Source organism: Stigmatopora nigra, chromosome 4 (genome assembly GCF_051989575.1).
Source record: "Stigmatopora nigra isolate UIUO_SnigA chromosome 4, RoL_Snig_1.1, whole genome shotgun sequence".
NCBI lineage: Eukaryota > Metazoa > Chordata > Actinopteri > Syngnathiformes > Syngnathidae > Stigmatopora > Stigmatopora nigra.
In genome coordinates this window covers 13,186,108-13,208,312 of record NC_135511.1, presented here as the reverse complement: position 1 = coordinate 13,208,312, position 22,205 = coordinate 13,186,108, and the positions used below count along the sequence as shown (strand labels likewise).

The 22,205-nt window shown below is 40.0% G+C and overlaps 1 protein-coding gene across 2 annotated transcripts in view; it reads left to right on the top strand.

The window, feature by feature from the left end:
• LOC144195396 (adhesion G protein-coupled receptor D2-like) overlaps positions 1-22,205 on the top strand; it is a 43,622-nt gene that overhangs the window by 7,051 nt on the left and 14,366 nt on the right. The window contains exons 2-3 of one of the 2 annotated variants that reach the window (XM_077715007.1): positions 11,844-11,911; positions 18,185-18,272. Coding sequence is in view for 1 of the 2 variants with exons in the window: in XM_077715006.1 (XP_077571132.1) it covers positions 21,989-22,033 (45 nt within the window). In the remaining variant the exon portion in view is untranslated. Of the gene's footprint in view, positions 1-11,843; positions 11,912-18,184; positions 18,273-21,591; positions 22,034-22,205 lie in introns of those variants that run through there. The other variant, XM_077715006.1, reaches the window with a different exon arrangement.

Genomic DNA, 22,205 nt, shown 5'->3' with positions numbered 1-22,205 from the left:
CATGACTTAATTCGACTCATTTTGTTTGGACAATTGACACTTTTTATGAGACCTAGACAACATCACTTGAAACACGCTTGTGCCTCACATCAGAAGACTCGTGCAATTGTCTGATTATTACTTGGGTTGGTTTTATTTGTTCACTCTCTATTGTTGACTTTTCGTTTATTAACGGTAAGACAAGGATATAACCTGTTTAACCATTACGGCATTTTTGTTGACATTTTCTGTTGAAGCGCTGGGTCTTACTTTCTCTAGGCTAAAAATCACACATTTATGACTGTTCACTGCGGTCTTATTTTTCATTGCTGTTGTACATGGAATCCAGAAAAGCGAGCAGCTGGTTGGTATTCCGTGCGGCCTCTCTGCACAAAGTGTCTGGAGCACACAGTGGCAGGGGCATCCTCCAGGTCAGAGCAGGGGTAAGGGGGTTTGCTAGAAGCATTGCCCCAAGCTGACTGAGGCCTCAGTGGACTCATCGCTCTGATCATCTCTGCCTCCCTCCATTCATAAAACACTGCCATACTATTGAAACCCTAGTCTGCTCTTGTTTTCGACTGTTTGACTGTTTCTGGCTGCAATCTCGAGATTTTTTTTTGTTTTGGTTACAAGTTAGTTTTCTCATGCTAGATTAAATCAATGGAGTTATGTAATCAATCATGAAATGTAAGAACGAAACAAGTTTGGTGGTGTCTCAGTTGCTTGAAAACATTTGAAAGTTGTAGCTCTGTTGTGTCCTTTAGGGTGATGTAGGACAATGGCTGAGTGTTGTTCATGGTCAAGCCATGTCCATCTGGATGCCCTGATGCCAGGGGCACTTTTCCCAGCCTACTTATGACATTGGTGTGTGTCTTTTTAACTGTCGCAAGACATGGAGTTGATTGGGGTAGAGTAACCTTAAACATGTGGTCTACTAAGAATCGAATGAACCTGAACTATTTGTGAAGGACATGTACTACGAATTAGACTAGGGAGGATATTTTCGAGTATTGATTCACAACCCACTATCCTTCCCCTTACCTTCACCTACCTTTTAATTTTAGGGTTGTCACAATATTGATTATATTGCGAGATTCAATGTGCCGCAATATTGTTGTGGTCTGGCCTTGACAATGTTGTGGCCTTGAAGTAGTGTAAACATTGTTAATAAATGTTGTGTAATATTATATCTTTTGCACTAGCTGTACACAATACACACCCACACACAGACACAAAGCAGTTGTGCATGCACATTATAATGCGGGGCGTTGTCTTCGGCCTGTTGCATTATGTATCAGGCTCAGGGGAGCCAGGCCAATGGTGTGTGAGACAGGCTGAAAGCAAGTCACACTGTAGGACACATGTCTTTGCTGTCACACCACCTCTCTATGGACATGAAACATACACACACAACACAGAGTTACACAAATCACTCTGTGGCCTGACAAATCTGTTCACAAACACACTTGCCCATTAATTCAAGCTGTTAAAATTGATACTGACCCAGATGCAGTTTAGCTTAATAGAGCTGCTGTATATAACCTTTGGGCTAGATCAACCATTACTGTGGGATTATTTGCCCCGTTATGTTCATTATTGTTCATTATTATTATTATAATTATTGTTACAATAGACCCAGAAGGATATTAGTCTGTATAGCTATGCTAACAAATGTCTTAGAATTTGTGTAAAGATAGACATTAAATATCAAAGTAATATTTTCTATCCGTGATGCAGAAATGTTCTTGATAAAATAGCAACTTTGCATGTTTTAACTTCTTCAAAGGCAAAAATAAAGTTACCACTGCACTGGTGCATTATACCAAAATGCATTTTAAATTGATTACATTTTGATGAATACAGTTCTGAATACCTATTTAACAAATTTGTGTTTGACTGTTCATTAAAATCAAAACAATACAATAAAAATCATATGTGAATGAAGATTATAATCACGTTCAATTCAATATAACCAAAGGAAAGGACATTACAGTACATCTAAGACTGGTAACAATATGTCCAAATAAAATTGCCAATCAAGGAACGCTTAATCACTTTTTTAAAGACAACACACACACTCACACACACACACACACACACACACACACACACACACACCTGTGTCAAGAAGTAGAGCATTTGGCAAGATGATGGCATCAACTCATCAATGCATTATTTTAAAAACAAACTACATCAGAACCAAATCCTAATTAAATCATGGAAGTTTCCCCTAAGTATGGGACTCAAAATGTTCACTGCTATGTCTATTCATTGGGGAGAAAGAGGGAGAGAGGGGAAGAGAGAGTGAGAAAGAGAAAGCAAAAAAAGAGAGGGAGGGAGCGAGAGGCTGGTAGAAGTCTCAGGGGACTGGATTACCCCTCTGCCTGCTCCAGGCCAAACAGCTCTAGGGGGGATTACTGTAAAATCTGCACCTTGGCTGGATTAGATCACTGGACCTCATTTCCATTTCCTTATTTACCTCGGTCCACAAGAAGAAATGCTCAGCTGCACAAAAAAACATGCTAATTGATGCTACAGAGAGGTGCAACATTCACGCACGGAAGGTCAACTTTCATAAATATACTTTTTTGCTTTTGTTGTAAACTAACGACTTTAAGGATATGTTCCAAATTTTTGATGCCAGGCTGAATATTAAATGGGAGTAAATGGAGGTTTGAGGGTTCGATCCCAGGTCGGTGCTCACTGTGTGGAGTTTGCATGTTCTCCCTGAGCATGTGTGGGTTTTCTCTGGGTATTCTGGCTCCTCCCACATCCCATAAACATGCAGGGTAGGCCAGTTGAAAAATCTCAAATACCCTTGGATATGAATGTGATTGTGAATGGTGGTCCGTGTTCTTGTGCCCTGCGATTGGCTGGACACCGATTCTGGGTTTCCCCTGCCTGGTGCCCGTAGTTAGCTGGGATAGGCTCCAACACTCCTCCGACCCTTGTGAGGACAAGCGGTTTAGAAACTGAATGAGCAAACTGCATACTGTGGTATTAAATTTGTCTTTAGTTATTCATTTTTGCATTGCTGTTCTTTTCAGCATTTGTCTCGATGTTTTCAGCAGTTTCTTAAGCCTCTGTGTGCTCTCGATGTTTGTGTGTGTGGGCATCATAGTAAGGTCCTCATTACTTGGCAGGGTCGCTTACAGACATGGCCACAGCATGATAAGGACAGTTGGCGGAACTATTTCTGCAGGTTTTTTTTAACGAGCGAGTGATGGGAAGGACGGGTTAGTTGCCTCAGCAACGGGTTGGAACTTTGACCTGCGAGGTTGGTAACCTGTATATATTAGGATCACAGCCGCATATAAATGAACTGCCGGTCCTTTTTCTCCTTCTCGTCTTCTGCCAGAATGTCCTTCTTGTTCCAATCTCGGGTTGACATGCAAAATAGTGCCCTTGCTCTGAAGGGCAAAGTGCGTTCTGGATGTAACAGGCTCTTCTGTTAGTGATAGCTGGAGAGACAAGATTCCACAATCCATTTCCAACTGAAGAAACTATATACAGCAGGGAAAGTAGGGTGAGTTGTGCCACCCCTGTTATCCAAATAACTTAATTCAACAACTTCATGTTTTAAGAGAGTTTACATAACAGTTGACATGGTACACATTTGAATTGCATACCTTTTATTTTAGAGAGATTAAAGATTTAACAATGGAGCAGTTTAAAATGTAAACTGTTGCTTTCTGTAATAAAGGACCCTGAATCAGTGTGCAATTTCAGGTACTGCAGTTTATTTATATTTTTATATACACTTCTGGGACATCATTGGGAAAGATGAGAGGTTGGACCTTAATTGAAAAGAAATTTCAGAGCTGCTTTGATTGTTAAGGAATGAGGCCAGCTGTGTTTGCACTCTTCAAATTATACCAGTTAGTGCGTGTACTTTACTATATTACCAACCCTCAGTCAAACACAACTCGTATCAAATGTACACTGGTGATAAAAATACAGCCCATCACGTAACATGAAGATGGATTATTTACTGCTAATACTTTTGCACGGCTCTGCGCATTCCCCAAGTAAAAGCTGGCATGTTAACAGACTGCTCATTGCACACTCGGCAAGCTTCCCTCAATGAAACCTGATTTATGTGCTGACAGGTTGAGGAAATCCAATGTGCTCTAAGTGCATTGGAAGACATAGAACTGCTGCTAGCTAAATAAGAAATCAATAAGTGTCTGGCTGGTTTGTCAGGTAGAATATTCAGTTGGGTGAAGTCTAACAGTGTTTTAAAAGAGACGTATAGCAGGTTTTCTTGAATTTTACACAATTTTTCCCCCCCAAAGCCCATAACGCAATTCCATGATTAGTAACTCCACACCAAAACTTTGTTTTCTACTATCTCTCTCTCTTGCTCTCCCCATCTATCCATCCAATCTACCATTTTTTTTTTATTGCCAGCCAGAACATGCCCCTAAACCTGAATTCATGATCAATGTAGTATGGTATATTCCCGACCAAGTGGCACTTTATTTTAGTAGCTAGTTAATACTCAAGTGCAACCTTTTTTTCCTCTCTTGAGAACCGAAAGGCTGTTAGAAATTTTAAGCTGCAGCTATCTGAAAACTCTTATGGTAACAGATGCCTAGTTCGCATGTTGTCCATTTTACTATTGTTACGTTAACGGTTTTTCTTGGTTTCTGCAAAAAAAATGCCCATCCCAAAGTACTGCAGTGTGACATTCGTAATGTAATGTAATTTTCTTCATTGTATATTCTTTGGCGAATTATAATAGGGCGTGACCTAAGTCCAAAAAATATACGTATTTTGTGCAAATTGCTTCTGGTGTGTAAAAAGTCACAAAATGTTTTGTTTTGGGTTTTTTTGCCTGACAGTTAATGAAATATTCCCATGATGATGATCCCTGGATAAATTGTCGCCCTATTTTGTCATGTCTCACCCCAACCGAGTCGCAGCCTTTTCTGACTGGCACTACCTGATCACCCTAATGAGGCTGAAGCACAAACCAGGGCAAGAGGGCACTGCCATTATCTGGTGTCTCTCCCATTAAAATCACCTCCAATGCCCGTGACCATCCAACGCATCACCCTCCAGTACAATTAACTGGAGAAAAATATGCAAATCTAAACTAAAAGCTCTATCGTGAGGCTAGAAAAATAGAGACTTGAAAGCGAAGGGAGGTGAAGTGAAGGAGAACCGCCGAGGCAACTTGTCCAGAGGGCACCGAATGATTAGTGACACCAACCTATACATCTTCACACGATGTTGTTTGGGTGAGGATGGTGGGGTGACAGAGTGACAGGGATAATTACTTAGGAAAGGTCAGCCTGGGGTGATGGGGGCGAGCCAAAATTGCTGGGGGACTGCAGGGCCTCCATGTCAGTGACAGTAACCTGCAGAACTCTCCCCTGCCTGTCTTGCTACCGGGAGGTCGTTGTACAAACTATATAGTGCATAGTAGAACACGATTAAATAAATACATGCACTGTCCAGCTCTTGTTAATACATAAGATAATATTTGATTCAACAACAGATATCTAAAGATAAATTTAAGCCAAGATGTCAACAATTTCACCACATTTTGATTGATTGATGTCAGTCAATGGGCATTGGAAGGCTTTGTCTTCCCCTGATATCACTTTATTCTATTTTCTGATAAGCCTTTATCACTACATTTACAAGGTCATGGTCTCATCTCACAGAAGGTTTTCAGAGAGTATGTAAAAAAATCTTTCTTTTGAGCTAAATGTAATTGCTCAACTGTGTGTTTGAGACCATGGCATACATCTCATTGGCAGTGGAGCATCAAGGTGGGCAACATGTTGATTTTTGTCCCAGCATTCCACAGTAGCTTTTTCTCATATTAACCATCCTTTGCAGAAATAAATAATGATGGTGGAATCAAGACCTTCACGTAGTAAAGGAGACCTTATGAATAATGCATGAATGTGAATGATAAAAATAAGGCTACGGAGGAAGTCACTATGTAAGAAGGAATGCCACACATGCCAATAAAAACATTGGAAGCCTGAAGGGAAGTGACAGTCGCCGGAAGTGTTGCACAGCCTGCTGTGAGTAAAGATGATCTCTCGCTCTCTTCATTTTATTCTGTCAGTGGTTTGCCTCATTTCATAGGGCTTGGCGTGATGATCTTCACATTTAATGAAGTCATGGAAAAAGGGAGGACGGGAGCTTAACATTTTCAAGCATTCGGAAGATTTGCATTAAAGTCCCACTTCTTCTGATGTTGGACTATTGATTGTTGTCATGTATTTATTGCTGCTTCCTAATATTCACATCAGGCCTTTATAGGATTTAATCGGTAAATGACAAACCACATCATTAACCACCATCTGCAATTAACCCACTCAATGGAGCAGTGGGTGAACAATACACATCCCCCGGGGGATTTTGTGTCAGGACTGTGATCAACCGAACTGACTAAAAATTAAAATGTCATGAATTAGTTTCAGGGAGAAAGTTTGGCTTGTAGACAACAAATGTGTATAGTACCCATGGCAACTCACCAGTAAAGACCCTCAACTCCAGGTTAAGATTCATAACTATGCTTAATATGATTTAAAGGAAAGAATAATAATTAATAAAATAAAAATAAATGCTTTTAATTTCACAGTGGACAGATTCTTGTCAATGACCAGCTGTTTATACCTTTTTACTTTATTTTTCATGAGAGCACTTGATTGGTTATTGCAATGGAGAAAGAATTGGGTGACAATTCCCCAACACAGACAGATGGGGATAGAAAAGAAAGCTAATATTGTGGAATGGAAAATATTAAGGTTAAGGGCATTGTTTCTCTTAACCTACAGCCATTCCAACAAAAAGACACTTACACTGTCAAAATAATATGAATTCCTTCATTAATATTGCCTAACTGCCTAAAATACATTCCCCAAAGTCTAAAAGAAAATTAAATCACCACAAGCAACTGTCTGGTGGGTGCCTGCACTTTAGAAAAAATATAAATTAGAATAATAAACAAGAGGGAAGCAAAAACATTACTTTGCATTTTACTTTGCAGATCTTGTTTTAGCCTATTTGTGAAACACTTGGTTTGACACGAGAAAATATTTCTTGTGTTGCAGATACCTTTTTTAATTTGCCCCCATCACAAATCGAGCTACTGTCCTGTACTGGGCTGACGGAGCAAGACGGATAAATTTAACCCTCCCTCAACCTCTCAGTTGAAGCATTCATCCGTGCAAGCTCCCTCCTTTTGCTCTCACTAATCCAGTCACTCTCAAATCTGACCATTAACTTCAATTAATCTGATGGTTCATCAGTAGTGGATGACTGTCATGGGCCATACCCTATTACTTACTTGATTACTCTTAATGGGAGAAAATACGATAAACAAATTCAATTATCCATGACCTATTTCCAATGGTGGGGACACAGAATTAATATTCATGTCATCTCTGAAGTATGAATATGAAGAGATCTAATTATCTTGGTGTCACGATATAGATGGACAGGGTATGTAAATATATTTCATATTCATGGTGATGAACTACACGACTTTGTAAAGGCCAGAGAGGGAAATGAGCGATACTGAAGACGAATACCCCCTGTTGTGTGCTCGGTAAACATCAATTCTTCACGGAAAGCAACCTTCAGCCACCCATATTGATGACCGGGCTGTTGTGGATTCTTGCAGCAAAGCACACAAATGATGAAGACAGAGAGATGTAGATTTAATTAAATCCAAACATGACAATATGAAGATTGAGGATGCTGACTGAAGATGGATGCACAATGGCTCCTCATTCAGTCAGCTATTTGAATCATTGCTCCGCCAGTTATGTAAGAAGTATTTTGTTTTAAAACGAATAATGTTTTGAACCAACTAAAATTGCATTATTGGTTGCCTGAGGAAACACTACTAGCAGGTAGTGTGAGAATTGTGCTTGGAATAGTAGCAATATTGCATAAACCACTGGTGTTAAACTAATTCCATAATGGGTCAAGACAGTCCTGGATTTTGTTCCAACTGCTACCGCTTAACTAGTGTAAGCAATTAAATTTCTGCTAAAACAAATGGCATACGGTTGCCATAACCTCATTAAACTTGTAGGGGATCAGATTGGTGATAAGGTAAGGTGTCCTCTTAATTGGTTCGAATGAAATCCAGGGCCCTCTTGGCCCTTCATGGAATTGGTTTGACACCAGTTGTATATACAAAGTGTTAGGTCTGTCCGCTTTGCAATAACAAGTATGACTTCCTACTGTGAAATAACTTGAGCTCCCTCTGTTGGCCATCGCTTAAGTCATGATCCCGATAAAAAAATGTTCACAATTGACATTGTTGCAAACAGTTGGCAGCACTGGCGGCACAAATCATTTCTGCCAAAAGAGTTCACTTTTGGGGATGGTCAAATTTTGTACTCTTTTGTAAGGTCTGGGTGTCAGTGTACATGGAGCTGCTCAATGTTAGTATACAAAACCCCTCTGTGCCTGCTCTTCTTTGCCCCCCTCTTTCCATTTCTCATGCACACTCTCCCTTTACAGGCACACTAGTGTCTGTACTTCTGTGTGAGAGTCTAGGTCTCTTTCCTTGTCTTGGAATACTTGAGTGCACTGACTCTAAAGGATCGATGAGAGGGAGAGATTCAGAGCCAATTATTTTCAGCTTAATGGTCCCACGGGATCAAGAGTGAGCAACAACAAAACGCCTTCAAGAGACATCAATTCTGGACAAGCCATGTTCTTCCATTTCTGCATCATCTCCTATGTGGTTTTCTTAAACTACACTTTACAGTGCGGTAATAATTTTTAATTCTGATAACAGATGGAGTGAGTGAAGACTCACCAGAACATTGAAATATAGCACACATGGAAAGGCAAGGCCTCTTAACTAGCCCCAAAGAGTTCATTCATCATTTTCAAAACCATGTATCCTCATGGGAGTTGCTGGGGTGCTGGAGCATATCCCAGCCAACCATGGGAAGTTGGCGCTGTACACTGAATAGGTTGCCAGCTAATGGCAGAGCACTAGGAGACAAACAGCCATGCATGCATAGACACGTCTAGGGACAGTTTTGAGTGATCAATCAGCCCACCATTCATGTTTTTGAGATGTGTGAGGAAGCAGAAAAAACACAACCATGGAGGGAACTTGCTACCCACCAGAGATTGAACCTTCAACCTCAGAACTGTAACTGTAACCATGCAATCAGCGTTTTCTACCTGTTATAACCTGCGTAGTCTCTTCCTTTGATAATTATCTTAACCATTTGTGAGGTGAAATATTTGTTAATCTGAGAGCGTCTTTCTTGGTTGCCAGGCAGCAGGACGCCGAGTTGTTTCAAGCAGTCCCGCAGGATGCCTCCGAAGCGCTGTTCAATGAGTCGCCGCCGGCGACACTTTCCGCCAACAGCTTAGTGCTCATCAACTATTTAGATATGCACTTAACACTCTTGGAGTAGCTTAAGTCTAGCTGCTGGCAGCCACTGTGAGGGGAAGCCCTCGTCAAAAGGATGATAGGTGAGGGATGGGCATTCCAATGATTATTTTTGTTGGGAAAATCACACCTGATTAAAACCTACACTTTGCCAGCTGAAAAGCTTTCTTTGTGAGACATGATGTTACCTTAGTCCGTCTCCAGGAACAACGATGACGTTTAAAGCTCTTATGCGAGACACCATTCTCAGTCTCTGCCTTACTCGAAGCCAGTCTCCCATGCTGTAAAACCCTTAGACCCACCAAAAGACATGCCTACCACCAGCAAACCTTCCATCTCTATTGCATCCCCCAGGCTCCCACCAGCAACTCCATGAGGGGTCGCATGATGAATGAGTAGACAGTCAGCAGGACCTCTGTATGCATGTATATATGGGGATTCTCTATGTGGGGGTGTGTAGGTGTGTGTGTGTGTGTGTACGTGTATACCGGCCAGAGAGTGATGACCACAACTGCCAGGGTGATCACAGAGGGATTCATTACAGCGACAGACAGGGCCGCCTCTAAACCACAGACTGTGTGTGTGTATGTGCAAGTCTGCATCTCAGTGTGTGTGCGTGCATGTGTTTGTGTGTGTTTCTTGACAGGCCCTCCACTAAAATGGTGTCTGAGGATTATACACTGGCTGAAATGGAATAAACAGTGCTGTGTGTGTAGGTTTGATAAATTATTTACATCAATGAGGAAGCAGCGTTGACACTGTTTATGCCCACACCTGCTATTCTTAGTACTTAAAGGATGATTTATGTGTTATGGCCACAGTGGATTTCAGCATCTATTGGTCTGCCGTCTTTTGGGACAAAATAGTGGTGGATACAAACTACTACTGACTCATTTGGGAGGGAGCACAGAGTGAGGAGGGCTGCATCATATAACTGGACCAGGCAAATACCTGTCCAGAGAGCTGTTAAAGCAGTTTGTTTGCACTTACACTCAAATGAGTTATGGACACGTGGAGGGAAAGAAGGCTGACGACAACATACTGTGAAACTTGCAGCTATCATAAGAAAATAGTGAAGGTTAAAGATGACAAAATAATGAAGTTGCTACTCCTCTTGACGGAATAGAAAAGGCTATATGCACTATTTGGATTAGTGTAAAACTGTGCATTATGATACGATAGTTTGTCGTTGTTGTAATCGTTTAAACTTTGGGTCTATTTAACTGATTATGTTATGAATTTACTTAGTCATAGGAACTGAGTTGAAGCCATGGCAAATGTTGTATTGAATCATCTGCTGATATACATATAAAGCCACGATTTCTTTTTTCATGGGTCAGTAGATGGTGTCAACATTTCGTTGGAGCTGCCTCATTCTCTTTCTCTTCTATTGTAATAAAACTAGCTCTCTGCTATAGGCAACATGGAGAATAATTGTGTACGATGCTGCATGTTTTGGGATCGATCTAGTTCAAGACTACTGGGCCCAGTACTGCCTTACACATACGATACCTATAGTATTTAATATTTAAAGTACTGCGTGGCTTTTCAAATCAATAGTTCTGCGTTTTTTTACCTTTGTGTGTATCTGTGTCAATTGTTTTATCTATTTGAAATGTTATACTGACAGGAAAGCAAAACAATACTATTGTTTATTGTGATACTGTCAGGTTTGACTTTGTACAACTTTAGAATATGAGCAATGTTTACTTTTATGTACTGCATTTGAAAAAGTATTTTTTTTCGAATTCCTTCATTTAGAACTTTTCATGCCACCCAGTTAATTGTAAATAGAATTGATGTCAAGTTGAACATCAAATGATAAACTTATAATAATATGCTAATAATGTCATTTTATTACAACATAAAAGGGCATTCCTCACAATGTTATTTTGGATTTATCTGTTTATTTACTCAAAATGAAGGCTTTCAAGGCAACTTCTCAGAGAACTGAAATTCTCATCATCCTACTTGAGCATCTCCCAACAATATTTGCATTCAGATCTTTTTTTTTCTCCCACAAGCGACACAAACATTGCACTCTTGCGGCGAGTAAACTGCAACTTGTCTACGGAATCTTAGCATCACATTGCATCATTTCCCCGGTAGCTTATCCTAACATGTCCCAGATATCAGTCTCCCACTGCAGACTGGGTGTCACTGCCAAATTTACATGCAAGCAACACAGACACCCAGCAGTAGGCCTATCACAACACAGCACACCAACTCAATATTTTATAGTCATATAAAATATGCCCGAATGTGTTCATGGCATCTGCCATCTTTGTGCCTTTGCAGGCCCCAGGAGACTCGTTTGATCTGTAATTGGGAACTGTGCTGAATTAATCAGCAGTTTATCCACTTTTTAATTGAAATAACACTTTCAAAACCAGATAAAACAGCAGCTCTGTGTTTTTTGCTTATGCACTTTAATAGCCTAGCTGCTGATGTTCAACAAAAATTGTTTTGACAGGGATCACATGAAGATAATGAAGAAATATTGGATTTGTAACAGAAAATCTGAATTTCAGAACACCTATGGTGAGTCATTTTAATTTGTCTTCTTTTATCAGTTCCCTATGTTACCTCTTGAGCCATTTTTTTGTTCAGGGTTAGGGTATATTGATTAGATTTATTTTTATTGATGATGCATGAGGTGCTCCCAATCTATGCTAACCAATCTAGGGTTCAATTCCATTAAGAGTTTTTGTTATTCAAATCCAATTATATGCTTTCTGACTTAAGTTGTATATTTGTTGTGTAAAGTTGTTGTTATTACCTGGGCGATTGTGTTTTTTAAATTATTCGTCATGGTTCATTCATATTTTTAGATTTTTTGTTTGTAATTCAATTATCTGTGATTAATGTGCAGATTGTTGGTGTGTATGCTGAATTTGTCATGGAATTGGTAGTAGTTTATTTAATGGCAAATTACAGAGTTCCCTCTACAGAATCTTGAATATAGTGGCATAAAAAAATGTTTGTTCTCCATGCTATAAGAAGTCTGTGCAACTATTAAAATTAAATCATAGGATTTTCTACTTTGCCTGAATGTTGACCATTAAACTAAGTCTTCCTCCTGACAATAGTAAAAGTGCTGGTACGTCGTATAGTGTGATATAGCGTTACAGTAGATCAATGTACGTGGGAAGAGGCGAGGGAGAAAGCAACCAGCTTTCATTGTTCCGGCACTCTATATTGCCACTCTTTTAAGCCGGATCCCAGGCTGCCCATATGACGAATGAATACCATTCTAGAGTTGCTGTTTGGTGCTTGGCACCACAGAGGGCTGGGATTCTGGGGCCATTGGTTTCAGACGCTGTGTGTCCCTAGTGCATGCTAGGCCTGACACCTAGGGGCCAAAGTTCTGCTTAGATGGAAAGGAGGAGCCATAAATCAGCCCGTCTGGGGGGCTGTGCTCTTTGTTTCCATCCATCTCTGCCCCTGATGGGGAAGACGGGGAACGAGGGTTTGGGAGGCTGCGTGTAGAATGGGTTCACATATACCTGGGGAGAAAGAAGGGTTATAGATACATTGAAAGGGCAAGGTTCTCTATCTGTCCTATGATCCTGAAACCGATGTCTTTGGAATAAATATTGTCAACTACCACAAAGAAAATGTCAAATCTGTCATATTAAATAATGTAGAAGAAGAAAATTACAATGATTTTTGAGGATGAGGCTTATTATTTTGTGATTTATTAAAATACAAGTTACTGACATTTGGACAAAAGGTGTTGGCAAAGAAGGTTGACAATGGTTACATTTGTTTTTAATCTAAAACTGTCTTGAGTTGACTTTTTCGGAATTCAAAACTACGATCATTAAGGTCTAGAACTGACCGTGTGAATTAGTTCAATAAAGCCTGCAGTCACCTTGAGCTAAGCTCATGAATGGCCATAATGGAAAGACATCATCCAGTGCCAATGTCAATGCAATATGAACACTTAACACGTCAATTCACTGGTGTTATTAGTTAAAGGTTGAGGTTAGCTACATATATATATTCCCTTACTCAAACTTTTTCATATAGCATTATCAATCTTGTTTCAATGATTATTAAAAAAAAATAGACAAGGCCCTTCAATGTACGAAAGTGTAGAAACAGAAAGCTGAAACTGTTTTAGATTGAATGAGTGGCTGTTGACATGTATGAAAAAAAGAAGCTACTGCACTGGATGTAGAGAGCGCTGTGAAAAATAGGCTTATTCTGCATATCTTCAAAGAGCAGCATGGTTCTGTATAGCAGGACCCTGCAGACGGTGGCAGTGCCAAGGGGTGTTGGGGTGTCTGAGAGGAGTAGCACAGCTTCAAACAAGATAACTTTAGGGCAGACTTTCTGATCTAAAGATACACCATACCAGGTAAACCATTGGACGGGAAGAAAATAGAGGCACCATCACAACCAACAGACCTTGTTCCCATCTGCTTTTGGAAAACCATTAGATCGAGCACTAAAAACACTTTTTTTTGGTCCAACACAGGGCAGGTTTGTGAAATATGTATTACAAATCCAGTAAAATCCGTAGTAGATTGTGACTGTAAATTGCCCAAAAACCGACTGAACATAGTTCTCTGTCAGAAACTTACACTACCTTTTAGATAACTTGCTGACTTATTGGTACTGATGTCTCATATTTCCAACATAATATTTTGATGATGATAACAAGAGCTAAAAATAGTGTGTAGAGTGGGGGATCACAATACTTTTTACACATAGATCTTTTTATTTGCGCTCTTTCTGAGATTGCCGATCAACCTAGCAATAAGAAGGAACAGGAATTATAAAAGAATAGGGTAACAAGTGAAATGTGGAACCCAGATCATTTTTCCTTCACAACTACCACGGCTTTCAATACAGACCCCCACTTCCCTTTAATTAGCATCCTTGAGCTCATTTGCAAGTCAAACTGTGGCTTTAGGACTGGAGGCTTTGAGCAGCGCCCCTGTGATCTCTGGGTCCTACAGCCCCTCCACCCTCGCACCCTTGTTACGAACCTTCCTGACAATTAATATGAAAAAAAGATTCATCCTCTGTATAGCCAATACATTATTCATATTTCCCCCCACTTAAATAAATCATAATGTTCTTGAGGGTTTAGCTTAAACAACATACTTTCTCTCCTCTTTCCATACTCTCACTTTGCTAACATACATATGAATTTGCATGAACTGACCTTGCACTATAGTTGGTTGACTTCGTGAAAAGGCAAAAAAAAAAAAATCTATTCATCCCTTAATCATAGATGAGGGAAGCTGAAGCTACTTCAGCAAAAATTGCTCTAAATTGTTGTGGGTCGTGCTTTTTTGTTGATGTTGTTTTTAATGGACAAATTATTATGAAAGTCTGCCTTGGCCTAAACTTAAATGCAGAATTTGTGTTCATCTGGTGAATTGGTAGCTTCAATGAAGAACTTTTATTCCGGGGAATGACTAACTAATGGATAATCTGGTTGGCAGAGTAGTTGAAATCTTCTAGTCTAGAGGAAAGAAAGAAGGATGGATTTTGTGTCGGAAGCAACAGAAGGAAATCATTTTACTAAAATATGGCTATATTCCTAAATAATATTGCAATGTATGAGGTTAATATTCATGTTTTTTTTGTTGTATGCGTCGCAGCTGTCGCTACCGTAAATGTTTTATCGCCATAAAATAGTTATTGAGAGTTGGATTGAATCAAAGAGCGCACTACTGAAGGCCAAAATATGAAATGCACGATCAACCACTGGAAAACTTAAATATTTTCACTTTTCCTTCCTTGCCTGCATTGGAAAAAGTTGCTTTTTAGTTATGTAACTGCTGTACTTTTCTTAGAAATCACTATGATTACTGGTGTTTAAGTATGCATGGTCTGGGAGCACCTAAACATCTTTTAACAAACTGTCGCTTGGAAATATGAAAAACAGGTAGCACACTTGACCAGTTAACAGCGCCCCGAAAAAGCAGAGAAATAGCAGTGGGTGTGGCACACCCGCAAGTGTATAAAATCTGATAGATTATTTAACAGTGCTGAAAGCCCTACGAACACAAAGGATGGGTGGGGTTCTTTCCTCCGTCACCCCCTACTCTTTCCAATTAGCAGAGGAGTCACCCTTTTCTTCAACATTTATTATATCTATTAAGTATACTGTGTGCTGCTATCAGTTTTCCATAACTAGCTTGCACAAAGACCAAATGCTTCGTTTGGTGTGATTTGTTGCCCCGCTTGACCGCTTCTTTGTCCCCAGCCAGACTGGCTAAGAGCTGTGCAATGGTGCTCCCCTGCTGTTTATCAAGCTGACAGAATCTGTAATGAAATAACTAGGGGTGGCAATGACACTGGAGGAGAGGTATAAGCAACACACAGCCTTATTTGAATCATTTAAGCGAGATGCAATTACAGCTGAACCCAGCGCCGAGGAAAGGGGCCGATTTAAAGGAAACACAAATCAATGCATAGTGATGCTGATGTGTGTGACAGAAGTGCCTGTTAGTGGTACACAACTGCTCTCGGGCATCATTACACTCACTGTAGACAATATATTATTGCCTAAAGAGAAATGAAAACAAAAGACTGTGGGGGTCTAGAAAGGGCCACGGGCTTTGGATAGTCATTTACGGATGGAAAATGGCAGCCAATTTGAACATCTTAAAGGACTCTTTCCACTTTTTTTGCAAGCTTCAAAGAATAGGCATTTTCTATAGCTATAATTTTTACCCTATATGATGTCATATCTATGCAGCCTAACTTATTCTATTGCTCGATTTGTACAAACGTTTGTCGTTGCAATACTAATAAGAAAGGATCTGCCCATTCTCCAGTATTTTTTTATTACATTCAGGTCAAAGGAAACAATGTAAGCAGGTGAGTCATCACAAAGTAGGGAAACTTCCTGATTTTTTTAATGAATAATTATGAACCAAACAGCAATGTTACAAAATATATATTGATAGACTGGCTGTATGTATTTCATTGACTTGCATATTAGTTCATTATATTGCAAAACTGAATTCCTATAACGAAGCATGCAAATAAAATGATTCAATAGGTTTGCCGTTTGCTCCTATGAGAGGTTGCAAATTTTCAGGGTTTTCTAAATCACAAACCCTGCAATTCCACATCTGTCAATCACTTTAAGGTCCCTCCATTTGTTCCCTCCCTCACCCGCCGCTAGAAATTTGACATGTTGAACTTTCACCATCGTTGCTTTCCTCTGATTGGTTTAATCCCCTTCTTCTTTGTCTCTTTCTTCTCCGGTGGTAGGCAGACCAAATGGTGCCTTACTGCCTCCTCCGACTTGTTTAATTAGCGAGCATGGAGCACCACTGTGGCCAAGGACCGAGCATGCCGTATCCGGCAAACCAAGTGGGCGCGCCCGTTGATGCAGGCTAAAGCTGTTAGGTGTCGGCATCGGTAGAGTCTCCAAATAGTTTGAAACTTGCTAGGAAGGCTACGGTCACAATCAATTGTAAACCTTTCACCCCAATTTGGATAAAACTTTGATTAGGCCTATGACCTTAGGGACAGGCAAAGCATCAACACAATCGCTCTCTCTCTCTCTCTCTCTTTAGATTACTTTCTTCTGTTCTATTTATTTCTGCCTGAGGTATGATGCCATCTGGCCTGGTGTTGGTGGAGCTAGACGTGCTGCATTGGCAGCAAGAGTTTGTCTGACTTGCACTGGAACACGAGTCGTCGCCTTGTTTCAAACACTTTTGCTGAACATACCACACCGAACATTTGCACATTCGCAGACATGCAACAGGAAGAAATTGCATCATTTTAACATTTGCAAAGGATTTCTTTCCCGATAAAGAAGGAAGCGCAGGGACTTGCAATTGGAAGGAAACGGGTTTCTGGATGTTTTTTTCCGTCTCACTCAAGTCTTCTCCTAATGACCAATGTGATTTACCCATCAGTATCTGGAAATCAGACTCACTAACGGGAAAGTATATTACATTGAAGACAAGTTTTATATTCCCAGTTTTTCCAGGGCTAGACTTTCCTATGCCTATTGCCCCTCACATGCTACCGTGGTGGTTCTCTATAGAGGATTGGACTGGTCCACCCCTCATCTATCAATGACACTATTGGCTGACAGAGCACTTATTCACACTCACTCATGAATATTCAATTTAGCCCACTTCAAGGGTACGTAAGACATATCTATACACAAGAGATAAGAACACCATCTCTCGCATTGTGTCAAAGCATTTCTCCATCTCCCTCCTGTTCTTCTTTCAAGGTTTTCATACATGACTAACAAACATTAATTTCAAGCACATGTTTTAGTAGAGGTGTTGACCATGAGACATTTTTCCCTGACACTTTGTGCAAGCTAACTTAATCCTGCACCGTTTGCGCAACGGAAAAATCCCATTTGTCCTTTGTCAGCACAAACACTTTAATTTGAGGCTTTTCACTCCTGAGTAAGCAGCGACTCTCCTCTAGAGTGTAGTGAGACACAGGAAATTCATGCACACATCAACCTCATCAACAGGGTATTTCATTTTGCACTTCTCATTTATTTTCATTTAGATAGTGGTTGTTTTTTTTAAATCAAATAATCATTCTGTTATATTGTTATTTGTGCACTCAAACACATGATTGCAGTCCTTTGGGGCAAAAGTAAATATTAAGAGAAACTGTTTAAAAATGAATGGCTGAATATGTAGCAGACATTAACTTATGATGAAATCCTAAACACTTATCTCTGTGTAATGACAGTTATTGTAAAAGGCAGCAGCAATGATTGTACTGAGAACAAATCCATGTTACCTTAATTGCACATCTGTTCCACATTGCCTTCAATCCCTGTAATTTCCTCCACCCCAGGTGACTGCAGGTGAATCAAGTCGGGCATACCCGTCTGCTCTCATGAGGAGTGATCACAAGTGGTGCAGATGTTCAGAACTTTAAAGCGGTGAGACACACAAATAGTCTGCTTGGTGAGACTTGTGCACCATCCAGTGGTAAAACTGAGAGTTGACGTGGGTTTTGTCATGTATAGTCAAGCTTTCCAACCCCAAAAAATGCACACCCAGGCTGGAAATATAGAAATAATGAACACTATTTATAATGTATATTTTGTAATAATGCAAAGAGAAACATACACACAGTTCCACGCAGGAAGCAAGAACCCAGTGGGTTACTTTCAGGGATAGAAGCAAGTAAATTGTAACTCCCATCACCTAAATACTTCTTTTGCCGGCTCTGTGTTTTATCTATTGTGGGCTTTTTGTAATAATACACAAAACACAGCCAGCCAAGCGACCAGTTGTAAACTCTGACAGCAGCGTGTCATGCATCACATGTCCACTGTAGGTGGTCAATTACACTTCCGCCAAGGGCTCGCTGAATAGACAACGTTGGCTCCACCATCATTGTCATCTACAGTGAAGAACACCCACTGAAATTAGTTAATACTACTACCATTAGCAAATGACACATCATATCCTGCACGACACTCCTTGACTACCATAACAGTAGTTATCACCGTCTTCCACTTTTTGCTGCAGTGCATGCAAAAATAAGTATTTTACCTGATGGCAAATCTAATGAAATAGCTGAAACAAATAAGAAAATCTCAAGAATAATAGAATATGTATTCAAGGCAAGTTTGTTAAAGCAGCCAATAGACTATGCAGCAAATATGTCGTGACGTGCAGATCTAGAACCAAAATGGTAATCATTTATCTAAAATTTAAAGTACATTAGGAGAAAATATTTTTTTCGATTGTATTTTTCTACAGTGAGAAGGGGTGAGTCAGGTCAGTATTGTCTGATTCCAACTAAGGACTAATTCTGTCTAAAGACAGCTCACACAGGACCAGCCCAATCCCATCTCCCTCTGTCACTTTTTCTTTGTATCATGCCAAAAGCCTATATCATTTATATGGCTGCTTTTAAATGCGGTTTCTGTGGCGACGACATGACCCCTGCTGTTGTCGACAGGGCCCTGAGTAGCCGGTCTGATTAATGGTGCAGAGGTAGCCATAAAGACTATCTGCTGCTGCCAGATTAGAACAAGCAAACATGGCCCCTGATTGCTGACCAGCAAAGAATGTTGCTTTACAAGGCAGCATTCCGCCATTTTCTACAGTCGGACTTTTAGTCGTATATCCGGTTAACAATGGAGAAATAATACACAAACGCGCATAAACGCATCGTAATAATTCATCTATGGAATGACTATACACAAACCGACAATGACCATTCACATACAGTCGTGATATAATTCGATTCATGTGGATTGCAAAAATGAAAAGTGAATCATAATTTTACTGGACTGTTTACAACAATACTGTAACTGAAATAGTAAGTTAGGGTGAGAATATATACTTCTTTTTCTGGTCACTGCTTGGCCATTCTGGGAAAAACTTCCATCCTTCCTCCGCATGTAGGTCACTGCTCTTTTGTGTGCAACGATGCAAGCCCACCAAGTGTTTGACGTTTCCATACCATCCTTAGAATCACCAGGTTGCCATGGAAATACACTGGGTGGCAGTGGCAGCAGAGTTACAGTGGAGGAAGGAGTGGAGGAAAGGGAGGGAGGTCAATTAGTCTACTTTCCTTTGTCAGCTCTGGCTAAATGCAGCTAAGTCTGTTGATTAAAAGAGCTCTGACCAAAGTTTGTTGACTTCAGGCTAAAAGCTGGACAGATTACTCAAATGACGGGGAAAAAACCCACAGGATCCTCGTTAAAAACTATAAGTCTTGCATGTGGTAAAACACGTAGGTTTAAAGTTGGTAGATTTATGTGACTTTAGCAAGTGTTGTGAACAGTCCCCCTAAAGGCTGCTCAAGTCTGTTGATCTTCAGGACCTGAAAGAAGTGTGAAAACGTAAAGCAGGTGCAATCACACTTCATATGTTAGTGACTGAAGAAATCCACGCTACATGATGCTGTTTGAAAAAAATGTACCCAAAATCCAGTTGTGGTCCAGGTTGCTCATGGTTACCGAGAGCAATCTATGTCTTCTTCTCCATTACTAGTTTAATGGCCTTATTCATGCATGACTCATGGCTGCCTCTGTCTCAATATCTGTGGATGACTGACATACCTGCAAACCCTAAACCAGGTGTTTTAACATAACTTCTGCTGATGTGTCTTTCAAAAAAGTCAGATGTGGAAAAGGAGTAAGGAGTGAAGCTTAAACTGTACTTGACTAAAAACAAACCAGCATTATTAGTATGGCAATGTGAGAATTGTTATATCTTTACCTTATTTCAGATGCAGAAAATACTGGAATATTTCATGGTAATCTGGCTTGGATTCTACCTTGCTCGTGATTTAGGGAAATGTACTATACACTCTTCCGTTCCATTCATACATTGAAATAAAGCTAATGAATTCTGCATATTCAAGTGTTAAATTTGCATCGACTTTTCAAAAGTTCCCCTCGCTTTGGATCCTAAGAAAAAGCAATAGCGTAAAGCTTGCTTCTGTTCTTTGGGAAATTCTTGGCACTCAAGTAGAATGTATTTAGTTCCAAGTGTGAGGAGCATGAGGCAGAGGACCGTGCCAGCATTTGGATAAGCCAGAAAAGAGTTTTCTAAACTGGGGCCCTGTCTACTTTCTTAAAGTTCAAGTGGACACTAGATGGAATACTAATAGAATGTTATATTTCAAATGGTCCTTCCCTCAATTCATGTGACGACAATTTTACTTCCGAAAGATTTACTTTGGCAACAAATGACCATCAGGCTCAAGTGCATTGTTTCTTGTTTTCTTTCATATTCTTCACAGGCTTTGAAAGTTGTGGTTTTAAAAACATGTATTGACATAATATGCTGTATCAAAACCAGTACTTTTTAGCGTCCTTTCGCCAAACAGTGAAATAATGTTGTAAAAAGGAGATTTGGAGTGTTAATACTAGATCGTCAAAGTAACACCTTGTTCTCTGTCAACAATGGAAATGGGAGTCCCTCAAACTCAAACCTCCAATTTTATTTAGCACCATGATGAGTCACAATAAACCAGATGTTTCGATGAACTTATGGAGTCCTACACAAGTAATAAATAAGAACTATGTGGTAAAAATGTCTTCCCTTTGCTGCTCTTGATGAACTCTCTTTGCCAAATGCTTGACACTACTTGCGTAAGTACTGTTCTTTGAACAGAAAAAAAAGAAGAGTTCATTTGCATGACAAAGCTAGATCGCTTTGGGGTGCTAGAGAAGGAGGGGTATGATGTCTGGAGGGAGGGAGGAGAAAGGAGGGAAAAGAGAAGAGGCAGAATAGATGCCCTGCGAACACAGACGCTGGGATTGCTGATTGTCTGCCAGTCTTGAGACCTCTGCTGGATATGTTGGAAGTAGAGGCAGAGGTACTTGATGACGAGTCTGGATGGATTTACCTTCAGTTGTCCTACACGTGTGGATTTTGCTTCCAGATTACTTAGGGTGTGACATTCAGCTGTCTTTGCTGAAAAGGACGGATTCTAGGCTTATTTTTTCAATAACCTAATTGTTTTTGTTTTTGTTTTTGTTTTTTGCACACCACCTGTTGCTCTGTGTTGTGCTTCAATAGTTTAAATAGACTTTTTGCAAAAGATTGTATTTTTTTTCCCCATCAAGAGTCGTGAACCAGGACCCAAGGACAAGGTTTTGTTTTAACTGAACATTAGACTGATATAGAGATGACTGGAGCCTTGCATGCTGGACTAATATTGTTTTCTGTTGTGGTAAATAGGCTTCTCATTCTATTTTGCATTGCATACAATATTACTGTTAAATTGGTCATTCCTGTGGATTTATTTATCAATGTAATCACACATATAGGCCTTGAAGGAGTGACAAGAAAAAGGATTATAACCTCTTGGTGATCGCTAAATGTAAAATAAAAGTGTAACGTCA